The 23,453-nt window shown below is 51.9% G+C and overlaps 1 protein-coding gene across 3 annotated transcripts in view; it reads right to left on the reverse strand.

Annotated features, from left to right (window-relative positions):
* Positions 1 to 22,845, reverse strand: part of LOC126533692 (uncharacterized) — a 33,493-nt gene extending 10,648 nt beyond the window's left edge. The window contains exons 1-2 of one of the 3 annotated variants that reach the window (XR_007600065.3): positions 20,284 to 22,845; positions 18,428 to 18,692 (exon numbers count right to left, since the gene is read on the reverse strand). Coding sequence is in view for 1 of the 3 variants with exons in the window: in XM_050180874.3 (XP_050036831.1) it covers positions 20,284 to 20,325 (42 nt within the window). In the remaining 2 variants the exon portion in view is untranslated. The other 2 variants (XR_008613033.1, XM_050180874.3) reach the window with 2 other exon arrangements.
* Between the last annotated feature and the right edge of the window lie 608 nt (positions 22,846 to 23,453).

The raw sequence follows: 23,453 nt of genomic DNA on the forward strand, positions 1-23,453 counted from the left end.
CTGTTTGCCTTCAAATTATCTACCGACTAGCTCACCTAGTCGCCTTATGAACATAACGACGAGAGCCGTTCCCACGCGCAAGCACGAACGCACTTCGGCAAATATAGCAGCCGTCTTTACAACTTTTCGACAAAACACACGTCGTGCATTGCAGGAAGACCCCAATACATACAACAGCGTTAACCACGAGGCTTAATGCGTGTTGCTGCTGTTTCGTGATCTGCATACGTATCGTGGCACAAAACAACTCAGGTTCTGGATTATTTCATTATACAGAGGCTCAACAGTAGTGACGACAAGCCAGAATATATTTTACCGATGAATTTCAGTCGCGTCTGCAGACAATGCACCAATCCAAGAATTAAAGTGGAGGAAATTGTGTGAAGCAAGTTCATGCATTGGCGGAATTTCATGCATCAGTTGCCGCTGCTGTGTGAAGTACTGAAGAAGCTGCACTACATGAACTTTGTGAACTTTGTAAAGTTACGAAGTTCACTGTCAGGGTTCACACTAGACTAATTGTGCGTTTATCTTGACACAATACATAATCTCATGCCCCGGATGTGCCTCTCAATCATCTTACTTTTGCCCTTTACACGCTCCAATGTACTCACGTGAAGCACGAAGAAGCAGTAACTAAGCAATAGTTCCGACTGTGATAAAATAGCCGGATCACACATGGGGTCCTCCGCTATATTGTCAATATACTCAAGTTCTTTTTCTCGCGTAAGCACTTCTCCTACAGAAGCAATTTCTCCAGTTAGTACAGTGTGGCCAGCAATCAAGCACGTGACGCAATCGTGCAACGGAAAACGCGTAAAGGAGTTGCGCCTTTGATCGCACATTCAGAAAACACGCTGAAAGAAGACAACATCCATTTATACACATCGAAGGCAAAAGTGGGCACGCATGCGCCAAGCAGGCTGCAAGCAAAGCATCGCCGCTTCGCCGGGCGTGCCAAGCTCGAACGCGTCCTCAGCCCGTTTGAAAACTTGGCGCCCAACGTTGGGGACGTGCCAGGGACAACGCGCGCAGAAAAAAAGGGGGGAAGGGGGAGGGGAGGCCGCGCAGCGCGGAGGCGGTAAAACCAGAAACAGCAAAGAAGGCAAGAGCAGCCATGGCGGACGAGGAGACGCAGCGCGCTTTTTTTTTTTTTTTTCACGACAGGTGCCGCCGCCTGCTCTCTTTCTCTCCCTCTCTCGGGACGGTTTCTTTGTCCTATTTCTTTCCTCCTTTTTCTTTGCGCACCGCTGGCTGTGCGCTCTGCGGTTGATGCACGGGATGTTACAGCTGCGCCGCCCTAGCGGCTGCGCGGAGGATGTGGGCAACTATGCACGCCGACGCCAGTCGTGCTGGAAGCGCTAGAGCTCGCGACAATGTGTACATAGCCTTCGAGACGGGCGAAATGGAGCCAACAGCTCAGAATTTCGAATCTCGGAGGCCACACAAACCGGATTGCGAAACTAACGTTGAAAAGGTTTCCAGCCGAAGACACAGGCATGGACGGTAGGGAAGAAGGCACACGACATGCTGTTCATGTCAGTTTTCTGCAGGAAACTTTTTGCGACGCGTGTATAAACGAGCTCAGGAAATGACCATTCTCAAACGTTCATCATTAGTCTGACCGTCACAACGCACCTTTTGCGCAGCTAACGGCAGTTTGCGCGAGATCATCTGGAAATCGGCAAAGCTGCCAGTAGGCCTCTTTTATGGCGTCAACATGAAGCCGACATATACCTAAAACACCCTGAGGGTCCAAATTCAGAAGAAATTGAGTAGAACTGCCCTTCGATAATTATTTTTCGTGACCTGGTTTCGTATAGCACGATATCATTATCGATAAGTTTGCGAGACTATACAAAGGGCATGAGTTGATCTATAACTATTCTTTCATTTCTTTCCTTCAAGGTTGTCAACACATAAGTTAACTACAATCAAAACTAAAACAGTGCCACAGGTTAATTAGCCACAGCGCTCACGTAGGGCCTTTGAACTTCACAAACGCCCGCAATTTCCCTCCTGACAAACCCTTCGCGTCCATAGGCCGCGCTCGTATGGCATGGTTCTGTCGGAGTTCGGCCGAAACTATTACAACGGCAGCTGCGGTGACAGCGCGCGCTGACGAGGCACCGGTTGTGCAGAGGGTGGGGATAATTAAAACCGCATACTTGCGAACCGGAGCCGCCGCCGGAGGACAGCAGGTCTGGCCCGCAATGGCGTGGCGCCGGCTATCGGCATGTGGGAATTCACCGACTCACGCTTGGACACGAGAAGACATGACATTCCTGTTCATTATTCTTTTTTTTTTCTTGGAATAAGCTGCAATAATGCCTACAACGGTAATTAACATAAAAGGGTGCAGACCCTCGTCACGTCAAAATCGAAAAAAAAATAAATAAGACAGCTCGTTTAGGTGCTAGTTTGAGGTACTTTGCCGTGTTCCATAGTGAAGACAGTACAACCCACGAACGTCTTCTCACTCTTCCGCATCCTCTTGTGCTGTTCTGTGATGCACCGTTTCTTTTGCAAGCTGCAACGCAAGCGTCGTAGTTATTTGGCGTTTCTATTGCCACCGGGGGATGCTTACGTCGCTGACGGCGTTAGATGGGTACTCGTTCTGCTGACACGACACAAAAAGCAGATCGAAGCAAGTTTGAAATCGTCAAAAGCCTCGGATTCGGCCAACAGGTTAGCCTGGGCCACGGCCTGACGGGCGCTCTCCTCAGCAGCTCGAGCCGTTGGGCAAGGCGCTCGGCTCGAGGCAGTTAGTTCACAAGAGCTTGAGCGAGCCATGCGAAACGCGCGCGCCCCACGCGGACACCGGTGGCGAGAGAGGCCCATGTCTATGCGCGCGCGCACTGATGCGCATGCGCGGTGCGACTCCCGTCTGCAAGAGCTGTACGCGTCAGAGAGGGAACTGGAGTCGGCGAAGGGGAGGGGGGCATCTTCTCTCGGACCGCGTGTTCCTGCCGAACACACAATACAGGTTCTGCCAGCAGGGCCGCGCTGGTGTCACTGGTGTTCGCGATCTCAAATAGCTGAGTAGGAGTAGCAGCGGCTACTCCAGCCGTGGCGTCGTTGCGTGGCATGTGCACCCGCTGGCTCGCTGCGCGCGCGGTCCTTGAGAGAGGTTCTGCTGCGCGCTGTGCCTCGGACCGCGCGTTGCCGTGCGTCCGTCGAGGAGACCTCGTTCGCACCGGTCAAACCGGTTCGCAAATAGAAAAACAAAAACCAAATACGGGGCTGGCAGGACGAAGGAAAAAAGAAAGACGGCCTCCTCGTCTCGCCTTTTCCTCCACATCTTCTCCTTTCCCCTTCAATTTGAGAGCCAAGTCTACGGGTTTCGTACTTTTCTTTTCCGCAAGTTGCTCTTTTTCTTTTTCTTGAAGTGCCTCTGCAGCGTCTCGGCGTTTATTATGAAGTCCTCGCGTAGGGCTGCAGGCCTCCCGTGGTGCGTTGCGTGTGTGTGCCTTGTTCTCGGGCGATTTCTCCACCTTTCTGGCTGAATTTCTTTTTTTCGTTCAGCACCGTCTGCAACACCGCGAGCCGCCATCTTGATCCACCCCAATCGCCGCGGCGTCATCCCCTCTCCACCACCGCCATTTCATCCAGATTCACGCAGCCTGTTGTTCTGACGCCGCGATGAGGAAGGCGAAAGAACAGAGAAGACAAAAGAGATGAGAAATGAGGAGGGGCTGGCGTAGACTTAGTTAAGGCGACGGCGTCCTTCCTTCATCAACCACGACCTCCGACGCCGTCCTTCGCCCTGTTTTGTTTTCGATTTTCTTTCTGGACTGAGTTCTGAGTTGAGTTCCGAGTTCCTATGTGCATGTTCTCTGGAGATATTGGTTTGCGTCGTTCGCCACACAGCCAGCTGTCCCATGAGCGCGAGGAAGAAAGCGAGTGTTGCTCTTTCATTCCAATTTTCTTTTTTTTTTCCTTCGTTTAGCCAGTCATTGTGGCAGAAAAAGAAGCTGAGGAGCAGGAGCAGCCACAGAGGAGAGCGCGGTGTAGAGAACTCTGCGTCGTCGTCGTCGCTGTCGTCCGTTCATCAGGAAATGCTGTCCGGCCTCGCCGGACGACGACGAATGCGCGCTGGAAGCCAGCGCCAAGCATCCTATAGCAATCCCCCTCCCGCTCCCTTCCTGACTCCCTTCTCGTACGGGACTTTTCTGCGGCGGCCCTGTCTCCGGCACGCATGGGTGGCGGCGGCGGCCGAAAGAGGTGGCAGGGGGGGGGGGGGGGGGAATCGAGAGACTCGGCTAGCGGTGTACGGACCGCTACGCCAGAACGCTACACACGTTCTCTCCCTCCAACCGCCACTCCACCCCTCAATCTTATTTTCCTCGCGCCCAGAAGAAGGAGGACCCCCCTTTCCTGAGCGTTCGTTCCTCGGTCGGTTTCGGCGCGTCGACGCGCCTGGACGTGACTGCGCGCGGGCCGAGCGGCGGGAGGTCCTGCGCCTCTCGCCGCGACGACGACGACGACGTCGAAGCGGGCCGCCGTTTTGAAGCTCCCGCGATCCTACGCTCCGCAAAGTGCGGCGCCGTTCGACGCCACGCAATTCCACCGCGGAAGTAAACACGGACGTCGGCGGGCCACGAACGGGCGCCGGATAGCGGACGGCGGAGGATGCGGAAGGCCCTCGCCTCCTACTACACCCCCCCACCCTCTCCGCTAGACATCCAAGCTCGCATGCAAACGGAGCGCGCGGTCGCGTTGTTATAGACGTCGTCGACACGTCCTTGTTGTGAAGAGCAGACCGGAGAGGGTCGGCAGCAGCAGCTGTTGAGAGACACGAAGGATGCGCTGCTGAATCGGCATCGGAATCGGGTCGCAATCATCGGAGAGCTTCAGCTTGTTCGTAAACTTGTTAGCGCTTGTGGAATACCTGGTTTTACCGGACAAGTGTGCTGCAGCAACAACGCTGGTAGCGGTATCTTGCGACAAGAAATGTGACCAGAGAGGGTGAGAATGCAGGATTGGCAGGGTAGGGGGGGGGGGGGGCAGGGGGACGAGGGGAGACTGAATGTAAAATCGTTCCCCTGAAGGTGGTCAAAATTCATCGGGAGCCAACATTACGGCGTACCCGATATTCAGTTCGTGGTTTTGGCACGTAAATCTCCAGAACATGGTTATTCTGGTTAACATTATCTCTATGAATGGCGTTATTAGCAGGGCGCAGTCATTGCGCTTAATATAAAACGACTCAAGTAGTTATTGCATTATAGCTGCGGCTGTCTGCTCCGCGGCTGAGCATTAATTAGAGTCGCAGGCTTCTAAACCGGCGCACCACAAGTCTCAGCAACGGAAACCGCAAGGCGCAAGTATACATACTTCCACGTGATTTCAACGAAAAGGACACGTAAGAAACGCGTCGCGCAAGGACAAATGTAACCGACAACGATACTCTCTCGCACTATAGCGATATCGTACATCGCACAACAATGCCTTTTCGAGACAAAGGCATATACTGTAACGGTGTGAAAACTTCGCGTACTAAGAATATGCCTCGGTGTTCCTAAGGAGAGCAAACGACGAAGGAACAACGGAAAATCCAAACCAAACCACGGAAAAAGTCGAGCTATATCCGCAGGAGCGCACTAAGGACGGGAAATATGATAAGAAATTAGGCGAAATGGCGCAGCAAAAGAAAGGCAATGGTAAGAATGAAAAGAAAGAAACAGAGAGAAATGAAAGAAGTTACAAAAAAGATGTCGACATACCAGGTTTTGCCGCCGTGGCTGTAGCTAGTGGGCGAACAAGAAAAAAAAAGGAGAGGCCGATCGAGGTAGTACACACCGAAGCGCTTTGGCAGAGCCTTACAAAGCCAATTGTTTCACCGTGAAGCGCCAACGCGGGCGTAGGCGATTCCGCCGGCATTCTCGGCCGAACAATTGCCACAAGCTGTTCTTATGGCTCGTGCCGTTGAAGCTAAACAGCGAAATGCCGGAGAAAGAAGATCGAAGGAGCTGCTTAAGGAGAGTAAAAAAAAATAAATGGAGGTCACGAGGTCGTTGAGTACGCGCTAAGGTAGAAGACAGCATATCGCCTCGTTCTTTGATGTAAGGGCGTGGCCTCCGAGATCTTGAGCGAGCGCCTCGCGCTGCCCGGTGTGGGCGTTCGTGGAAATTTCTTCATCGAGCGACGACTGGCTAGATGCTGAATTGGTTGGTCATCGCTGTTTGTTTTGTTTAGACAGTGCATGTCATGTTAGTAGATGTGCGGTGTTATGTGTATTTATTGTAATCAGAGAGGTAGGCCTACCAGCTCTGGATACCATGTCTGGATACCATGAGCCGATTGAAGTCAAGCGATATCATAGAGAACAAACGATATGCTATGTGACTGGTTCCCAAACTGTTGCATGAACACGAGATATGTAGAGATATCGAACCTTTGACCTTACACTATTTGCTATATGCTGTCTTCAAACAACGCGTTTGGAATTCTTTAATAAGCGAAAGATTGACTAAAGGAACTAAACTTCCACACAACATTCAGGCTACGGACATTCAAACATATACAGGAAAATGGATTTTGCAGAGACAAATAACTAATGTTCAGTAGCGAAAACAGTCTTGGAGAAGTCCATGTACAACTAAATCATAAACTCGGCCCTAGACTCACAGACAGAACATCTAGGCTGACACTGCTATAGGCTCGGTATGTCTGAAGACCTACCACCCACAAAAGCCTTTCTGCATCAACTCAGACTTCAATCCGATTTGCTTTGATACCTCTGCAACCGCTTTATTGGTTCCTCCTCATATATGACAGTTTCATTGTTTAGAAAATCATCATGGGCGCCTTTCAACCCGCTACTACAAAAGAATGCGAGTGACTGGAAGAGCAGAAGAAAGATTGATGCTTGCGAAGCCAATGCCTGCGCGTACGCTCCAGTTTAACTGCATTCAAGGCAGTCCACTTTGTCTATACGTGACGCATCGTCCTATTCTCCGACGAGAAGGCACTTCTTCTTCTCCGTTGTTCCAAGCGCTCGCGCTCCACTAATATTTCGTACGATCTATGCATTGTCAAGTGCTGCTCACGATAAGCAGGTAGTGCGAAGAATCCGATAACGGGCAGCGCTTGCGCGAGAGCGGAAGTGCAATAGCACTGGCATAGATAGGGAAAATCCGATCAGAATTGCAAAAACAGGGCAGAAGATGTATAGATATTGAATTCGTTGAATTATATTTGTGCACGGTTCTGCCTAGGCAAAATTGGCGGCGCAAAGTTGCCAGCCTAGATATTCTGCCAATTCGTCAAAATGTTCACCATCATCACCGCACTGTGCATCGCGGCGATACCATAGCGGCGACCTTCCGCCGAACATTGCCCAGGGTTGGCAGTACGAATGTAACACTCTATCTATCTACCCGTACGCTCATAAATGTGCATATAGCATTCACTATCGAATATGTAACTCCGCGAACAAAGCTGGCCCCCCAGACCCACTTCGCACACCAAGCAACGTGCAAGAGGGCAGCGAGGCATCTGCACTCGATCGCGATCCAAATCACCGTTCTTTCCACTAAATAGAAGTTTTATTCGCCTTTTACTGACACAGTGCGTGGGCGGCTGTGTGGACTAGCAAACTGGGCCGATTCGGGAGCCCAACGCACCACGTAGGACCTTGCGAAAATTTTTACGTTTGAATGCGGGTCCATCCTGGAGGCAGTGCAATGCCACAGTACGCACATGTATTTTACTAGTAACAAATATACCCAGTATAACAATGTTAAACCCGCCGTGGTTGCTCAGTGGCTATGGTGTTAGGCTGCTGAGCACGAGGTCGCGGGATCGAATCCCGGCCACGGCGGCCGCATTTCGATGGGGGCGAAATGCGAAAACACCCGTGTACTTAGATTTAGGTGCACGTTAAAGAACCCCGGGTGGTCGAAATTTCCGAAGTCCTCCACTACGGCGTGCCTCATAATCAGAAAGTGGTTTTGGCACGTAAAACCCCATAATTTTAATTTTTTTTTTAACAATGTTAAGTGCCCCCCCCCCCCCCCCCCCCAGCAGCGTATGTCAGCAGGCGTACCGGTGAGCTAGTCGCTTGGTTTCTACAAATCACCCTCCCACGATTTTTATCTAATTCTTGAGTTGCATGGCAGGAAAGAGGTACGTGTCACGCAAATCCGACTCCATGGGACTGCAGGTTCGCTCGCCAACACAACAAAAGCTCGCTGCCAGAAAGAGCGTCCGCTAGAGGGCCCTGTCGAACGCGAAGACACAACGGAGGAGGGGTGGGTTAGGAGGGGTTGGTTTGATAGTAAGCACGCATCAGCAGAACAAACCCGACATGCTTTACGCATAGTGGCGGATCCCCGTGTATAGAAGTTCGGGGGGGACAAGAGGAGAAGGAGCCTCGCCCTTCCCCCTCTCCAGACCCCATAGATGATGGAGCCGCTCCTTCCTAGCCCGGCCGGGCGCGTACCGGAAACGGAAGTCGGGCATCTTTTTCTTGCTCTTCTCGTTCGCATCTCCCGGCTAGTGAGAGCGGCGGCAAAGGCTGGGGGGAATCGAGGGGGTCACACGTGCTTCCGGCGTCGCTCTCCGCGCCGCTGCTTTATCGCCGCCGATGCTAGGCTACGCACCGCGCGTCAGCGAATTGCAGGCGGAGTACTACGTTTTTCCTTTGAGTACCGCGCCGAAGAGGTACGCCAGTAACACCAATTCACCAGGGACTCGCAAATATGAATACTGTCGCAAGGACTACCTACTCCACCTAGGCTGGAGTACTCACTGGATTCGAAATAATTTATGGCAACAGATCTGCAGCGGCCGGCGTGGACTGTGGCCGAAATAAGTGCGGTTGAGCGGTTGACTCCGTGTAGGAAACAGAAGCCCGCTGTTTGTTTATCAAATAAGGTGCTACTTTTTAAATCTTTCACGCGGAAGCCATATCATGCAGGCCCATAGTCGCGAAGTTATAGCAGCGCAAACTAAATACCAATACCTTCCCGATAGTCGCATTACTTGTTATTTCTGTATCGTATTTTTTTACTTGTATATAATTGTTTTGCTTGCATCTTCATCGTACTCAGTCTCTAGGTCACGTCGATCTCGGAAGAAAGGTTGTTGGAAGCTAGGGCTGATTTCCTACTTTCTTTCTGCGTCCTCGTCTATCCATAATGCTGCTCACTCGTTGCCGTGGATTACTCACCACTTCGAATATAAATTTTCCAGAGGGGGGGGGCTTCGGTAACGGTGGAGGATGGATCTGCGAGTTCACAAGCGTAGACCTTGCGCGACAGTACTCGACGACCTTGCAAAAAAGCACAACGACGCCCGCGTCACACGCAGTGCGCAGGCTCATTCCTTTAAACAACTGCACAAGGCTTACGGGGATTCCCCAATGCGACGACATGCCTCCAACGAACGTGGCACAACGCGTCCTGCCAAGAATACGCCCAACCAAAGCTGCAGAAAGCTATCGCGTGGACGCAGACAGGCTAGCACGTCGGTGACACACCAGGCCAGGACTATAGTAAAAACGCAGCGTCATGACGCTGCCGCTCACGAGTTTGATGTTTTTAATGGGTCTTCAGCTAAACTTCCTCCTGGGACGACGCCGCAAGCCCTTTTGTTGTCGTTGGATAAGCCGCAGCCCCAGTTTTCGCATGCTTGCATACAATTATTTGATAATTCCAAAGATATACAACCACTGCGGCAGGTAAACGCGTCGGACGCATCTCAACCTGCTTGTTTGCTGGGCATGTCCACACGCAGCGACGCTAAATGTGCTGACAGTCACTACGACGCAAGACGAAAGGACGAGCTGCAGCGTATGCGTCGATACTAGCAATGAGACAGGACCAAGCGTGCTATTCTATGAGAGTCGTTGGTGTTCTAGAACAATGTTGACTTCCACCAGGTTCTTGAATTAGCCATATTGCGTGCTGTAAATTGGCTCGAGAGCAAACATGTAATAAGTCGAAAATGTCCAGCTGAAGAAATTTACTCTCGCTGCCACCCCTTCCAACGGCGTTTGGACTACCCTCAGAGAGGACTACCAACCGACTCCCAGACAATAAAACCTTTACATATCTCTCCATTGAATTCATAAGGAAGTCGTGCGAATAAAGATTTCTCGCCTCTTTCTGACAGGCTCTCGAATTACCTTCGTAACCTACGAGCCCAAGAAACATTTCTTAACGATAGAATGTGTGTCGCCTGACGGAGGCGGTCACCGTCCACAGAAAGGACCGCCTGTCAAAGTTCTCATCTAGAACAACACCGCAAAGGAGAAACTACAGCTTCGATGACGGGGGTATACGAACAGGAGCTTGAGACCCGACTTGAGGATCCGTACGCCAAGAGAGCACGCCACTCTCCGGAAAAGTCGTTAGCCATGCGATGACGCCGAATTGCGCGGTTATTCCTGCAACAGTTTCGAGCAAAATCCGCTCACGTGCACTGCGAATTTCGCGCAGCGCGCCGCCGATCGGCACCGACGCCAGCAAAACAGCGGAGTGGGTAGCGCCCCCGCGGGCGTCTTGCGGCACGGCCGCGAAGAAACGGGGGCAAGCCAAGCCAGCCAGGGCTCGAGGAAGCGACCGGCGGAGAGAGACGGGAGGGAGGGAGACCGGCCCCAGGAGGAAACAGCGCACGGCTGCGACGTGCGACGCGGCCCGGCGCCCCACGAACGCACCAACGGGCGAGCGAGCGAGCGAACCCCGACGCGTGGAGAACAGCGCAAGCCGCGCAGGCCGCTTTCCAGGCCAGCGAAGCCGGCGACCAACCGACTCCACCAGACTCTTGCGTAGGCCCCCGCAGCAAGCCGCTCGATCGCCCCACACGGCCGCCGCATGTTAAAGCGGCGCTGCACGCCTTGCCTGCCGTCTGTGGTCAGGGGCGTAGAGAACGTTTACCTTCCAGAAGCGCTGGCATTCGAAGCTGATGGTAACGTTAAACATACTCGGCGCTCGAGATAAGCAAGGCACGCTCAGAATATTGGTAAAATAAGCCTAAATAATGTAAAGTAGAGATAAGCAAAATGCTAGACATGGCTAGAGGAGTAGCGAAACGTGATTAGCTCGAGTAGGCTATAGGCAATTGTTTCTTGCCGCCCCGTTTCAAAGCGGATGCCGTTGGAGATCATCGTTATGCAGTCTAACACGGCTCTGAAGAGGCCGCTGGCCTCGCTGAATACGTCCTCCGTGACAACCGCTGCCGCAGGAGGCCAGAGGAAAACCGCCACCGTGCCTGGCCCGCTTCGCGTGCCAAATGCAGCTGGCGCGCGACCGCTGCGCAAGAAAGTGGCGCTGCCTGCCTGCATCTGCCCCAACATTGCGGCGGCATGCGTAGAGTTGTTGCCAGTGCCATTTGAAAATGCATGTACTTAGTGTAAGGAGTTTATTAGTTTGGTGCACCATATTTCGTCACATGCCTCAATAACAACTGTTGCAATAGCAGCGCGTCGACTGCTTAGGTATAAGCTTGCGTGTATTGCTTCTCTGCTGCGGCGAGCGCCAGCCGCCGAATATCGGGAATGCCGCAGACGAAAAATCCATATCCTAACGAGCAGCGGCTGCATAAACTTGCCGAGGTGTACACGGTGACTGCGGTCCCAACGCACCCCTACTTTTTATTAAGCCTAAACTGCTAGACGAGGCCACTGACAAAGCAGCGACGGCACCGATGATGATGACAGCATCCCCAAGGACCAGACTAGACGCGCGGCGCTTCCCTCCTCCATCGAAGCGGGTAGCGAGGTCCCGCCACCTAGCGGAGCGACGGCCTGCTCGCGCCGCGAACGGGCCACCCGCCGACGCCGCAGGTTCAAAGTCCTGCTGCTGCTGCCTGCGCTGTGCAGCTGACTGCGTTTCGCTCGCTCGCTCGCGCGTGCGGGGGCGCAGCGTGTACAGCCGGTGTCTCTCGCTCGCTCTTTCCGTGCCCTTCTCCAGAGCGAAGAACAGCAGACGCCAGAGGCGTTTCGCGTGGCCTTCGCGTGCCTCGCGCCGCAGGAATCCCCGACGGCGGCGGCTAGCTTGCCCCACACGCTCGCTGCCAGCTGATCTGACCGCTACGACGCGCTCGTCTCTCTCTACCTTCGCGGCTCTTCTGTGCAGCATTAGTTTCCTACAGAAATGCTGGAGAAACTATGGCGCTAGTGTCTACGGGGGCGGCAATGATGGCGGTTCAGCTACCAAGGGAATGATAAACTGTAGATGCATTTGTCCCAAGCTTCGTCCTTCTGGCTTCAAAGGTCTTTATGAGTTGGCGGCTGGAATATACGTAACAACATACGGCGTAATAAGCGCTACAACGCGCAATTAACATGCATTTAGGCATAGAATAATTGACTGTCTAACTGTGTTTAGAGAACTGTCACTTTCAACATTTAGAAAGATAGAGCGCAAGAAATTACGTCACAAGAACGTTCGAAGTCGCGAAAGGACGAAAGATTGTACAAATTCATTTGTTAGGATTCCCATGGTAGTCGAGCGATCGTAGCGTGATAGCGGCGCCCTCACCCGATTGGAGTTCGCGCTTGACTACTGTTGCCAATGTTAAGAGATCCTTCTTCGAATGAACGACAGTTGCTTACTGACCATCACCACACAGCTATTAATGGTAAGTTACTAGCGGCTCGGTAAGAGAGAGAGAGCGCGCGTCGAGTGCTGGTGCTACAGTACTAATGAAGATGTTATTCTGTCAAACTTACGGTCACTCATTGCCTCTCCGCTATCAATTTCTGGAAAGATGAAATCAAAGAAAGGTAAAATGTAAAGCGAAACACAGAAATGGAAAGCCGAACAGAATAACGACCGCACATTTGGCGCTAGACTGATGAGCAAGCAGCATACTTTGCGACTACTGCGGCCCTTGACACTTGTCGCAGCTAACATCGAAGTATTTAAATGGTACTTATCTGGTCTACAGAATTTATTGCCGAGTGGACAGATAACGGCCCTTTAGGATGCAAAAGGCGCGGAAATAGCGCTAAATGCTCTAGTTATTGACGCGACTCCCTTCGTCCGCCCCTCAAAACCTGCGCGCTGGCATGCACGTTGCTATGGGCCGAAGAAGGCGTTGCAACTAGGCACGGGCGAAATTTCGAAATACTGTTGCACACGTTTACGCCCTCCACTATCGATCTCATGGTTGCCGGTTCGAACTGGGCCGTACTTCGATCTGGACGGCACAGCCCGCATACCCGTGACACGTAAGAGAGAGTGCTATAAGTAGCCATGCGTTTGAAAAAAAGAACGTTCATCAGTAGGTACTGACGACAGATGTCGCTATGCCAACTGCTTTCACTACCAAATTGAGAGATGTCCGCATAGCAGAGCCCTTGAGAACGAGTTTTGACTTTGAGGAACATAATATCCTTCCACTTCCACCTGCCCGAGGAAGGTCCGTCAGCTCCGTTGGTTTGCGTACCATGACAAAAGCTAAGCAGCACAGGGCTGGACCAGTTGTCCTGCTGACATGTTTCGCTTTCTAGATGTTTGAACAAAACAGATTCAAGGAGTTATGACATTCACGACTCGCCTTTCCTTTTAATTAAAGCCAGAATCCTAAAAAAAAACATTAGAAGAAACAACAATATAGCGTCAGAGCGTTTTAAATACTTTACTGCAATACTGGTTTCTGCAAGTCACTTTCGGTTTCGGCACCCGCGAAGTGGGCGCGACCTGACGTCACGACACACTGGTAGCTCCGTTCGTGTGATCGCTGTTGCTGTCACGCGCGAACGCAGTATGAAAAAACGCGCGCCGCAGCGTCATTATCGTTGTTACTATCACCATCTTCACGCATCGCCATAATGCTATGCTACGTCAGAAAATCTTGGTGTGTCATTTGTCACTATGTCTGAGTGCAATAAAGCTACTAAGTGAGTGTTTACAACCTTCAGACAGCGATCTACCTGGCGAATACTCGTGCGCGTGGCCAGAAACATACCATAGCGCCTGCGTCGCAAGTTCCGCGGGCGCCCCAGACGATGGGGCCCCCTTCCGCTCGCCAAAAGCTAGCAACCCGCGGGCCAGAGCCATCGGCCCCCGCGCATCGATAGCGCAAGCTCGCAAAGCGTCGTCGGCTCCCTGCCGTTACCACGCCGGCGCAGTTTTCCCGACCAGGCAGCCGACGCAATACCCTCGTTCGAAAAAAGCGCCGGCGCCGGGCCAAGGCGCATGCGCTTTGAGGGCCTACCGCCGCCCCACCCCCCCCTTCGTTATGCCCCTCTTCCAGTATGTGCGCTCGCGTGCTTTTGCTTGGCTGTGCCCCTCCTCCCCGTTCGGCAAAAAAAACTTCTGAAAAGCCGACGACGGCGAGCTTCACTCGCTTCGCTCCGCGCTACTACTACGCCTCTTCCATCTCGGTCCTCCTCCCCCGATTCCCTCAGTACTCGTCGCGAAGAACCACGATGAGAGAGAAAGAGAGTATGGTGAAAACAAAAGGAAAAGAATCAAAACAGAAGCCCTTCCCGGCGCTCTTGCCATTTCCCAACCTCCGAACTAGGCAAAAACACCAAGGTATAAAAACCAATCGAGGAAGGAGGCCGCGCAAAGAGGGGGCGAGCGAGTGAGAGACGCGGAGCGAACAGCAATCCGAGTAACGAAAAAAAGTTTCAGCGCAAAAACTTACCGTCACAAGAGCAAATTTAGTATAAAAAGGAAACTGAAAGAAGACGAACAGAAAAGACAAAAGCAGGCATCGTCCTCTTCTTCCCTTCCTTACCGTAACGCTCTCTCTCTCTCTACTCAGCTCCTCTCCATTTCGCAGAATTCAGCCGCCACCTCTTCCTCGCCTCCTCACAATGGCCGGCTCGGCGGCTCAGCTGGTTTGCTCGACGTCCCCCATTTTTCACAATACCCTCTCTCCTTCTCCAAGGCAAGGAGCTCTCTATGTGTCTGCGTGCTTCGCTACCCCATCACCCGTCGTCCTTCCTTCTCTCCGCAATATTCCGGCGAGCGACTCACAGCGCATGCGCACAAGCGCGCGTCGCGCGATGGCGCCACCCAACTCCCTCCTCGGCGGCGGTTCGGCAGCGCTCCCTACGCCGTTTCCTTCGCCAGTTGTTTGCGTTTGATTTTCTTTCTCGCCGCTCCTTTCCTTGCTTCAGACTCGGTGCTGTTTCTCTCGCTCCATGCACTTTTCCCTCTCGCTCGCTCAGATCCCCCTCGCTACCATCGCCGAGGCCCCTCGTTTCTCCCCAGCTCGGTTCTCTCTTGGCCGCTTTATTTATTACAGCTGCCGCCGCCGCCGCGCCGGCCCGACCAGCCAATGCCGTTGCTCGGCGGGGCTCCCGACTGCTAGCTGCGCGAAGCAAGCCTTCATACCCCCACCCTTCTCCAACCTCCTTACCCCCACGTGGCGTGTTACTACATCGGGTATCTCAACTTCGAGTATATTTGAAGTAGAAATACTTTAATGCCAGTGAAATGGCTAGCTGCTTTAACGACATGGTGCTTCATTAACCGGGCTACAAGGCCTTACGGAACTAAGTGAACTACAGTAACAAAGACTAGAGAAATCTGAGCAGCTTGTTCTAGTTCCGAGCCTGGCCACTGGAAATCGAGGCACAGAATTCTCGATACGGGGCGCTGAATCTACTACAATTACTACAGATGCGCATCAGGTGTTTGCCCTCAAAACACGCGGCGCTAGAGGGCGCACTGTGGATGACTCGCCGATTCATCTAAGCTTAATTTTGTTTCGTGGACATCATATCCCTTAATATTACGACTTAGGCTAATAAAGGCAACGTCTTTCTTTTCAATTTTTTTTTATGTTATAAAATCCAAATAGGAGACAACGCAATGCAGTCACACTCAAGTTTAAATGCAGAAGGCACTCGCAATCCAGAATTCCCTATTTCTCCACTGCTCTCAAGTGGAGAAAAAAAAAATAATCTAAGCTGAGCCGCAATCAACACACTTATACCTTCTTTGGTCATTGTGAGGAGTAAAGGTGCAAGCGATCGTCTGCGGGCAGCAGCAGGTGGCGGCACGGGGGCACTTTGCGCGGACTAAAATTATAATGCGGTTGATAGATGTGCGCACCGAACCAAATACCATTTGCTTCTTATGTTCGGACTATCCGATTTGCCTCCATAAATAGCTTAAATTACTGCGCTGCCAACTCAGTTACTTTCTACGCGGGCCGCGCACGCTGCGGAGAGTTAACTACTAGGACAACTCTTTCCTGATTACTACGGCAGTAGTAGTTCGTTTTAGCCTGTAAATCTGGATCAGGAGGAATATATTGAGCGAAAAAAGGGCGCGGAGCGGAGCGAGTACTGCCAGAGACCAGCAAGACATGGCCTGGCCACCTCCGTCGGCTACTAAAGTTGCCCGAAGGCACGGATATGCTGCCCAGACAGAGCCAGAATTCAAAGATAGTTCCCTTTACCACCGCAGCGCCATCTATCGGCGCAGGGCAAAGCGAACCTGAGCAGGCCTGAAACGCCCGCAAAATTTGACCTGAGCAGAGCCAGACGGGAGCCGAAGGCGCCGGCCGGGGCTTGCTGGAGCGAACCGACAGTAAGCAAGAAATGAAACGGAGAAGAACGATGCGATCCGAAAAACAAAATATGGCGGCAGCGCAGACGGAGAGAGAAAAACAGCAACGGCGTTCCGTCTGACTAAAACCAGGCAGCGCACTGGATGCTAGTGCTGACGTCAGCCAAAGAAGGGAAGAGAGTGGGTGTACCGCTTCGCAATATGCATCCGCGCCCGTGTCGTCTGCTACAGAGAAATAGGCGCAAGCAGACGACACTGCAAAACACCGCGGTATCAACGATGCTGACTCGCCGAAAACACAAATGCCGTTTGTGATCACAATAAGAGATGAGGAACATATTTTACTGTAGTGTATGCTAAATAATAAGCGTCGACGAAACACAGCATCGTATTTTAACTGCGCCCGGTTATATATAGATAACATCGAACTACTTTGCCGAGTCTGCGAAAAACAAATGTTCACCTGCAAACTGCTCAACAAAAATTAGAATTTAACTGGCTAGCAGGATCACTGTCTACTCGGAAATGGACGAAGTGTGGCACTGCGTTCTGTCGCGCATTAAAAAACTCTTCGCGAGTGGTCCTCATAGCTTCTACGAGGCTGCACAGTTTTCAAGCGGCAGTACAAGCAGAGAGGGGAGCAGGGGCCCCCACCGACTGGATAGGGAGGTGAAAGAAGGTAGCTGCGGCGCATGCGCCGCTCTAGCAAGGCGGCGGCCCATCTGCCAAGCGATGGAAAGAGCGCGCACGTGACTCACCTCCGGTTGGCGCCGGTAGCGCCCCCTCAGCGAGATGCGGACGCCTTCGGAGTGTACGCGCTGGGTGGCGGGATATCGACAGAACGCCGTTCGTCGCTGTCAAGAGCAACGACAGACGAGCGGCGCGTGAACTTTGCCGCCGGCGACGCAGGAGCGTCGCATCTATCTTTCTGCTTTTTCCGGCGCAGGCGCTACGCGACAAGATATCGGGGGCCGCGACGCGATAACGACAGACAACTTGCTCGCTCCACTCTTTCCAACAGTACAATCTCGTACTTCGCGTCGATTTAAGAGTTGAAAAAAAAAAAGTCAGGAGGCCGTAAAATTCACAAAACTCAGAGACCAACGCGAAACAAAGAGTATGTTCGAGAAACTAGCCTTTAGCGTAGACGACAGTCACTGACGCTTCTAGAATGGTAACGTTCAAAGGCTTTTCACTATGTTGCTAACACACCACTATTTAAATATTATGTACAGACTTAAAGCATATTCAGAACATACTTTTTCCACAATCCTCACGACCGCTACCGTAAACGTTATGTACAAATACAAGAGACAGTGAGAACAAAAGAATGGCGGTAGTTGAAATTTACTACTGGGAGCATCTGTTGCAAATTCGCTTTTCTCATACGTGGCAACATCAACGTATCATTACTTCGGAAAATAGGATGGTGTTCTTATGCAGTAGGGTTTTCCAGGTGGAACCACTGTACCGTGAATACAGACACATAGACAGCAAGTGAAAGCAAACAGAGAATAAACAGCAACAAAAACGAAGACAGCCTATACTTTGGCAGCGTTAGTTGGCGAAACTCATATGGTAACCAAGTTCATTCGCGGCGAGCACAGTTTCGAAAGAAAAGAGTAAGCCTGTGAAGTTTTTGAAGTCATCGGCAAACGGGGAGGTCGTACTGCATCGGACGGCTGGTAATCTGCGAGGCCACGTACATACATTTACTTACGAAATGCACGTATTTATTTACGAATGTCGTATCGGAGACAAATGCGTAGGTGATGGACCATCTAGTCTTTATTACCGAACAGAACCAGTTTGAGAAGTTAAGCAAGCGGTTAACAGAAGGACACCTGAAAGCTGCAAGGACTTTTCGGCACAATGGTTTGGCCAATACCAAGCGGCCTCCCTCCGCAAATAATCTCCTGCACAGGAGTAAAGACAAAAGTCACAAGTACCTTAGGCGTGCCTTTATTTTGCGCGAAACAAGTTTTCAGCACTGCTGACGGGGGACACGAGAACGCCACAACAGAACGCGTCCGAGAAACGCAACCGGTCGAGAACCACACACCCTCGAAGCACGACAGCAGGACACAGTCAGGATAACGGTTCACGGGCTCCCGACGGCTACTGTCGTAAAGCGATTCTGCGCCAACGGCACACATCCCGGGGTAGGCAAGAGCCCGCGGCGGATCTTGGCGGTTTTCAACGAGGACCGTGCTAAAAACGAATGGCAAACGACACGAACGTCAGCAAGCACAGAAGCAACAGCAAGCTCGGACAGATGATGCGCACTAAGTAGCATTAGGCCTAAGCAGAACACAGGGTAAGATTTTTAAAAGACCACTTCAGATATTAGGTCCTCAAATGTGCGTCCCGACGGTTCACAAAATCCGCACTAACAGTATAGCAAAAGTGGTTTCAACAACGAGAGGTAAATAAACTGTTGTCACAATAACGACACAGGAGACCTATAATTGTGTTTACGAGATGGTACACATTCAAGGGTAACGTACTTGTTTCGTTACATTTAACGATATGCCGAACAGCATGCTGCACGAAGGCTGGTATTTAGACTAAAGGCACAGAAATGATGTTACTAAGTTCAAACCGCACCTGACAACGTTCTAGAAGTTACGATCCTCGCGAGCGATGAGTTCAGCTAAAGCGAAGTGCTCGTTCAGAAAAGCCGCGCCCGCATCAATCACAGACGCCACGCGGACAACTCGAGGAAAGAAATGCGCGCCACCGAGTTGAGTTGGTCGGTGCGCCTCGGCGGCGACTAGAAGCAACCAGCGAAACCGGAACCAAAACCGGAGACGCTGACTAAAACGCAGCTCGACAGACGCCGGAGCGAAGAAACGAAACCACAGATACGGGGAGCGGCGACCGAACAGCAAGCGCCCTGTATGGTGGCGCCATCTAGTGGCCGGACGCCGAGCGACGCCGCAGCACCCGTCGTCGGGCTCGCGCTGGAACCGAAAGCTCATCGCAAAGGCGAAGAAGTTGTTTCCCGCTCGGCGCAAGCGTTCTTCGAGTGAATCGGAGGAGCGCGTTGCCGGTAGCGCGCGGGATAGCTGCGCGAATCTCTCGCGTGCCGAACGAAAGGTGATGCATCGCTCCGGTGTCGCGGTGCCGACTCCGGTGAGTGTTAGGGCAAACAGGCATTCTCTGCCCTTCGCGTGGGATGTCTCGCTCAGAAAACACCGATTAGCTCTGAAATTCTATTATCAAAGAATTTTTTTTTTAATAAAGGGGAAAAAATTACGGATTGTACAGACGTCGACATTTCCAGCACTTTGGTGAAATTTCCACCAGAAAGGGGCAGGGGCTCAGTATTTCTCGCTGGCTGCCGCTGGAGCGCGACACATCGCAGCCTCTTGGTCGTCTTGGCTAGGCCGGCGATTGCAACGCGCTTTCCTCACAGAGACGGACGCGCGCACGTCAGCGCGAGGCTGTTGACAGCAAAGGCGTCGTCGTCCGGTGGTGTGCCGGTCGCGACGATTGCCCTGGTGAACGACACGGCTCCGAGCGAGAGCTGCCTCTCTTATCGCACAGAAGCTCACACGGAATAATGCCACCGCGCAGCAGCTTCTTAATCGGGACTCGCGCTGCAGTCCGGACGATAAAAAGAATGCCCGGGGAACTCCCTCCTCCCCGAACTCCTCTGCGCGATCCGGAGTCGGTAGATGACGGTCGCGGGGACGCGCGCGAGAGCATCGCAAAGACGCTTGCCAGGACTAGCACACATCCACAAGCGCATGACAGGAGGTACACACAAAAAGCGGTGATAGCAGCGGGTAACACTCACCTTAAATCTGAGGGCATGCAGTGGGCTGACCTCTACCCCCATGCCATAGGCGTCTGGCGTCGAACACGGAATGACGGCCTCACGGTTCCAACCGTGCTGGTCGTCGGCTTCGTCGTCGCGTCGACACGTCGTGGCACAGTCCCTCGCGGGCGTCGAAACACACGAGGATGTCAGTCACGACAGTCGAGGCCGGGATCGGCTGCGACGAACGACGATGTGCTTAACGCTGGCAGCAGCAGCAGACGACACGCTGAGAGGAGCACGCACGGCGGTGCTCAGGAGACACGCAGTCCCAGTTTAACACACCGGCACCAACAGCGGCTGATCGCCCACTGAAGCGGCGCCCGACGTGAGTGTTGCAGACGACGGGGCGCGCGACGATCCCATCGTGCTTCGCGCGCTATGGTCACGTGGGGTTATCGCGGCCAACCCGCGCACCGCGTGCGTGGGACGCGCGCGGCGGCCCCTGGCGGCGGCGAGGAGAGGGAGATATTCAGCTGAGGACGCGTGCGAGGCAGCAGGCTTTTTTACGCGGCCATGTCGTTGTTCTGCTGCCGCCAGTGGTGTGGGCGAGGGATGAGGCGCCGAGGGCTGAAGGCTGGCTGGCCTGCTGCTGCCGCTCGCTGCGAAGGTTGGCGGCGGCGTCGCCGTGCGCAGGGGCCGGCGAGCCTCCTCTGCTGCTTGCTTGCCTGCCTTGCTTGCCGCTGCGCTGGGACGGGCTCCCTGGGCCTCTCCCTCCGCCCGAACAACCTCCCGCGGCCGACTCACTCAGCTGGCTGCCTGGCCAGCTTTCCCGCCGCCGGCCCTTTTCTTTTTCTTTCTCTGCCGGGCGTCGTTCTTTCCTGCGTTGCCACTAGCGGCCGGCGGGCTGGAAACTTCATTCGCGAAGCGTTCTGAAACAGCTTGTTCTCTCTTCGTTCGGCTGGCGCTTCGCGTTGCGTGTTGAAAGTTGCACACTGTGTACAACTTCTTTCGTTTGGTGAGATCTGTGTCATTTGTAAAGCTATTCTGAAACGGCTGTGGCTATTCTGAAATGACTATGGCTGGGTCACGTCATGTGGCTATAGATTCGCATTCTCTAATTGGAAAGCGTGGTCATCGCCGTTGTCTTGGTAGGCCTGCTTCCGAAACAAAAATGTTCTCTGAGCAACTGCCTCGTGTCTGCCAACTGAGTCTGACGAAAGATTGCGGTAATCCGTTTTGTAGTTTGAAGCATAGATTGGCTAAGTTCGCGAACGCAGCTTGAAACGCCGCCCGCCAGCTGTGTCTTCGTTCCGCGAAAGGTCACTGTTGTGCTCCTAAAAAGAGTCGAGGTTCACTAGCTGTTAACTTTGTGAGATTCTTAATTTGAACGGCCAGATAGGGAAATTCAGCGCTTGTGAACACCACAGGCTACTGACAACAAATTCTCCAAAATGTGTTATGACGTCTCCATACGTAGCTCCAGTTGTCTACCTGATGTCTTTCTTACAAAGGTATATCATGCGACGTGTAATGACCCTTCATTGCTGTCTCCTCCCGCTATAATTTTCTTATGGCTATGGCCAAGATGTGCTGAGCAGACACTCAACGAAAACATAAATAAATTTTTTACACATTCATGACTAAAGACTGGATGCTTAGGCACTTAATATTGATGTTTTAGGCCTCTATAACAGGTGCTGCAGCTGCTACTGAAGGTATAGTTAGACGCCAGTTACTCTCCTCTAGGCATGTATAGGCTCATTAAATAAGAACTTTCGCAGCGTATCGAGGATAAATTCATTTTACAGAGGAACACAGCCCACTAAACCCCTGTTTTGTGAAATTCAGTTGGTTGTCCCAGTAAAACGGAATGAGGCAGGTCTCATAGGTTACAACATTCATCTGAAATCTAGTAGTAGTAGTAGTAGTAGTAGACGTAGTAGTAGTAGTAGTACGTACGTTATTTACAGTAAGCAATTTTGAAAGCTCACCGCAGGGGCTAGGGCTAAAAGCAAACAAGCCTGACAAAGGTCCCTGTCCCTCCGCAGTTCGTGACAGGCTACATGTTTCGAGTTCAGCACAGTAAAAAAAGAAGGATTGTAATAGATAAGTTTCAGGAAAATGGTCAACTAGTAACTTGCAAGAGTACACATATCAAATCGCACATAAACTAGACATCACCAGTCAGACATCAAGTAGTGGGACTACACATCACGGGTAAAAAAAAAGTGAGAGCAGTAACAAGCAAGCACCATCCCAAAATTTTCGGGTTTCATGTTGTGCGTTTTTTCACTGAGTATTAGTTTGTTTGGAGAAAAGGAGCGCTGAACATCTACTGAAGTTAGCTGCACACACTATTTTTCGGAATGCTCGGTGATCCAATGGGCTCTCGAATTGCGGAATGTTCGCCGGTCAAAACCTGTGACAGCTGTTTCAGTACCGACAACCAGGGAATTCTGTCACGAATTTGATCGCTCTATAAGCATCATTGGGGATGGTGGCGAACTTTTTCAGAACGTCCAAAATGAGCTCCCCATTCTGTGTCAGAGTTGCACGCGAGCATTAAAGTTTCTAGAGCATGTCGGCTAAAAACGTGCAGTGAGCGTACAAGCAGTCTGAGTCACCCTTTATCGTTGCATATAGCACTTAGAACTCTTATTGTAAAGTTTTAATCGGATGCAAGGCTGTCAGTAAGAACCTTTACACCGACAAATTGTTTGTGGTAATAATCGGCCGCCTTCAGCCGAATCGCCCTGCGGGTTGTAACATTATTAACAAGATGGTCGAAGCTAGCACAAAACACGGAAGCGGGCATTTTTAGACACTGAAAGTACAATACAGGCACCAACGTCGAAATAGGCACCTACAGACACAATAAAGGTGCCACGAAAATGTTTTTAGGCGCTTAGTTCGTGCTTATAAAGAGGAACGATATGGACGTAAGAGAAATAATAGGCATTTTGCCTGAAGTTCTGGTGTCGGATTCATGACGTAAACGGGTTGGAAATATCTGCACACTTAATCGAACAGTCGCACACATAGTCCCATGCAATCAGTCAGTGAAATGATGAGGGCGTATAATTTTCCACGGCCTATGTCAAAATTAAAGGACCTGGATCGAATGGCTGAAAAGTTTGTGAAACAGCAACCCTTTTTTTGTAAGCACTAGAAATGAATTTTGACCACGTTATCTCATTTATGTTCAA

Source organism: Dermacentor andersoni, chromosome 7 (genome assembly GCF_023375885.2).
Source record: "Dermacentor andersoni chromosome 7, qqDerAnde1_hic_scaffold, whole genome shotgun sequence".
In the NCBI taxonomy this organism is placed as follows: Eukaryota; Metazoa; Arthropoda; class Arachnida; order Ixodida; family Ixodidae; genus Dermacentor; species Dermacentor andersoni.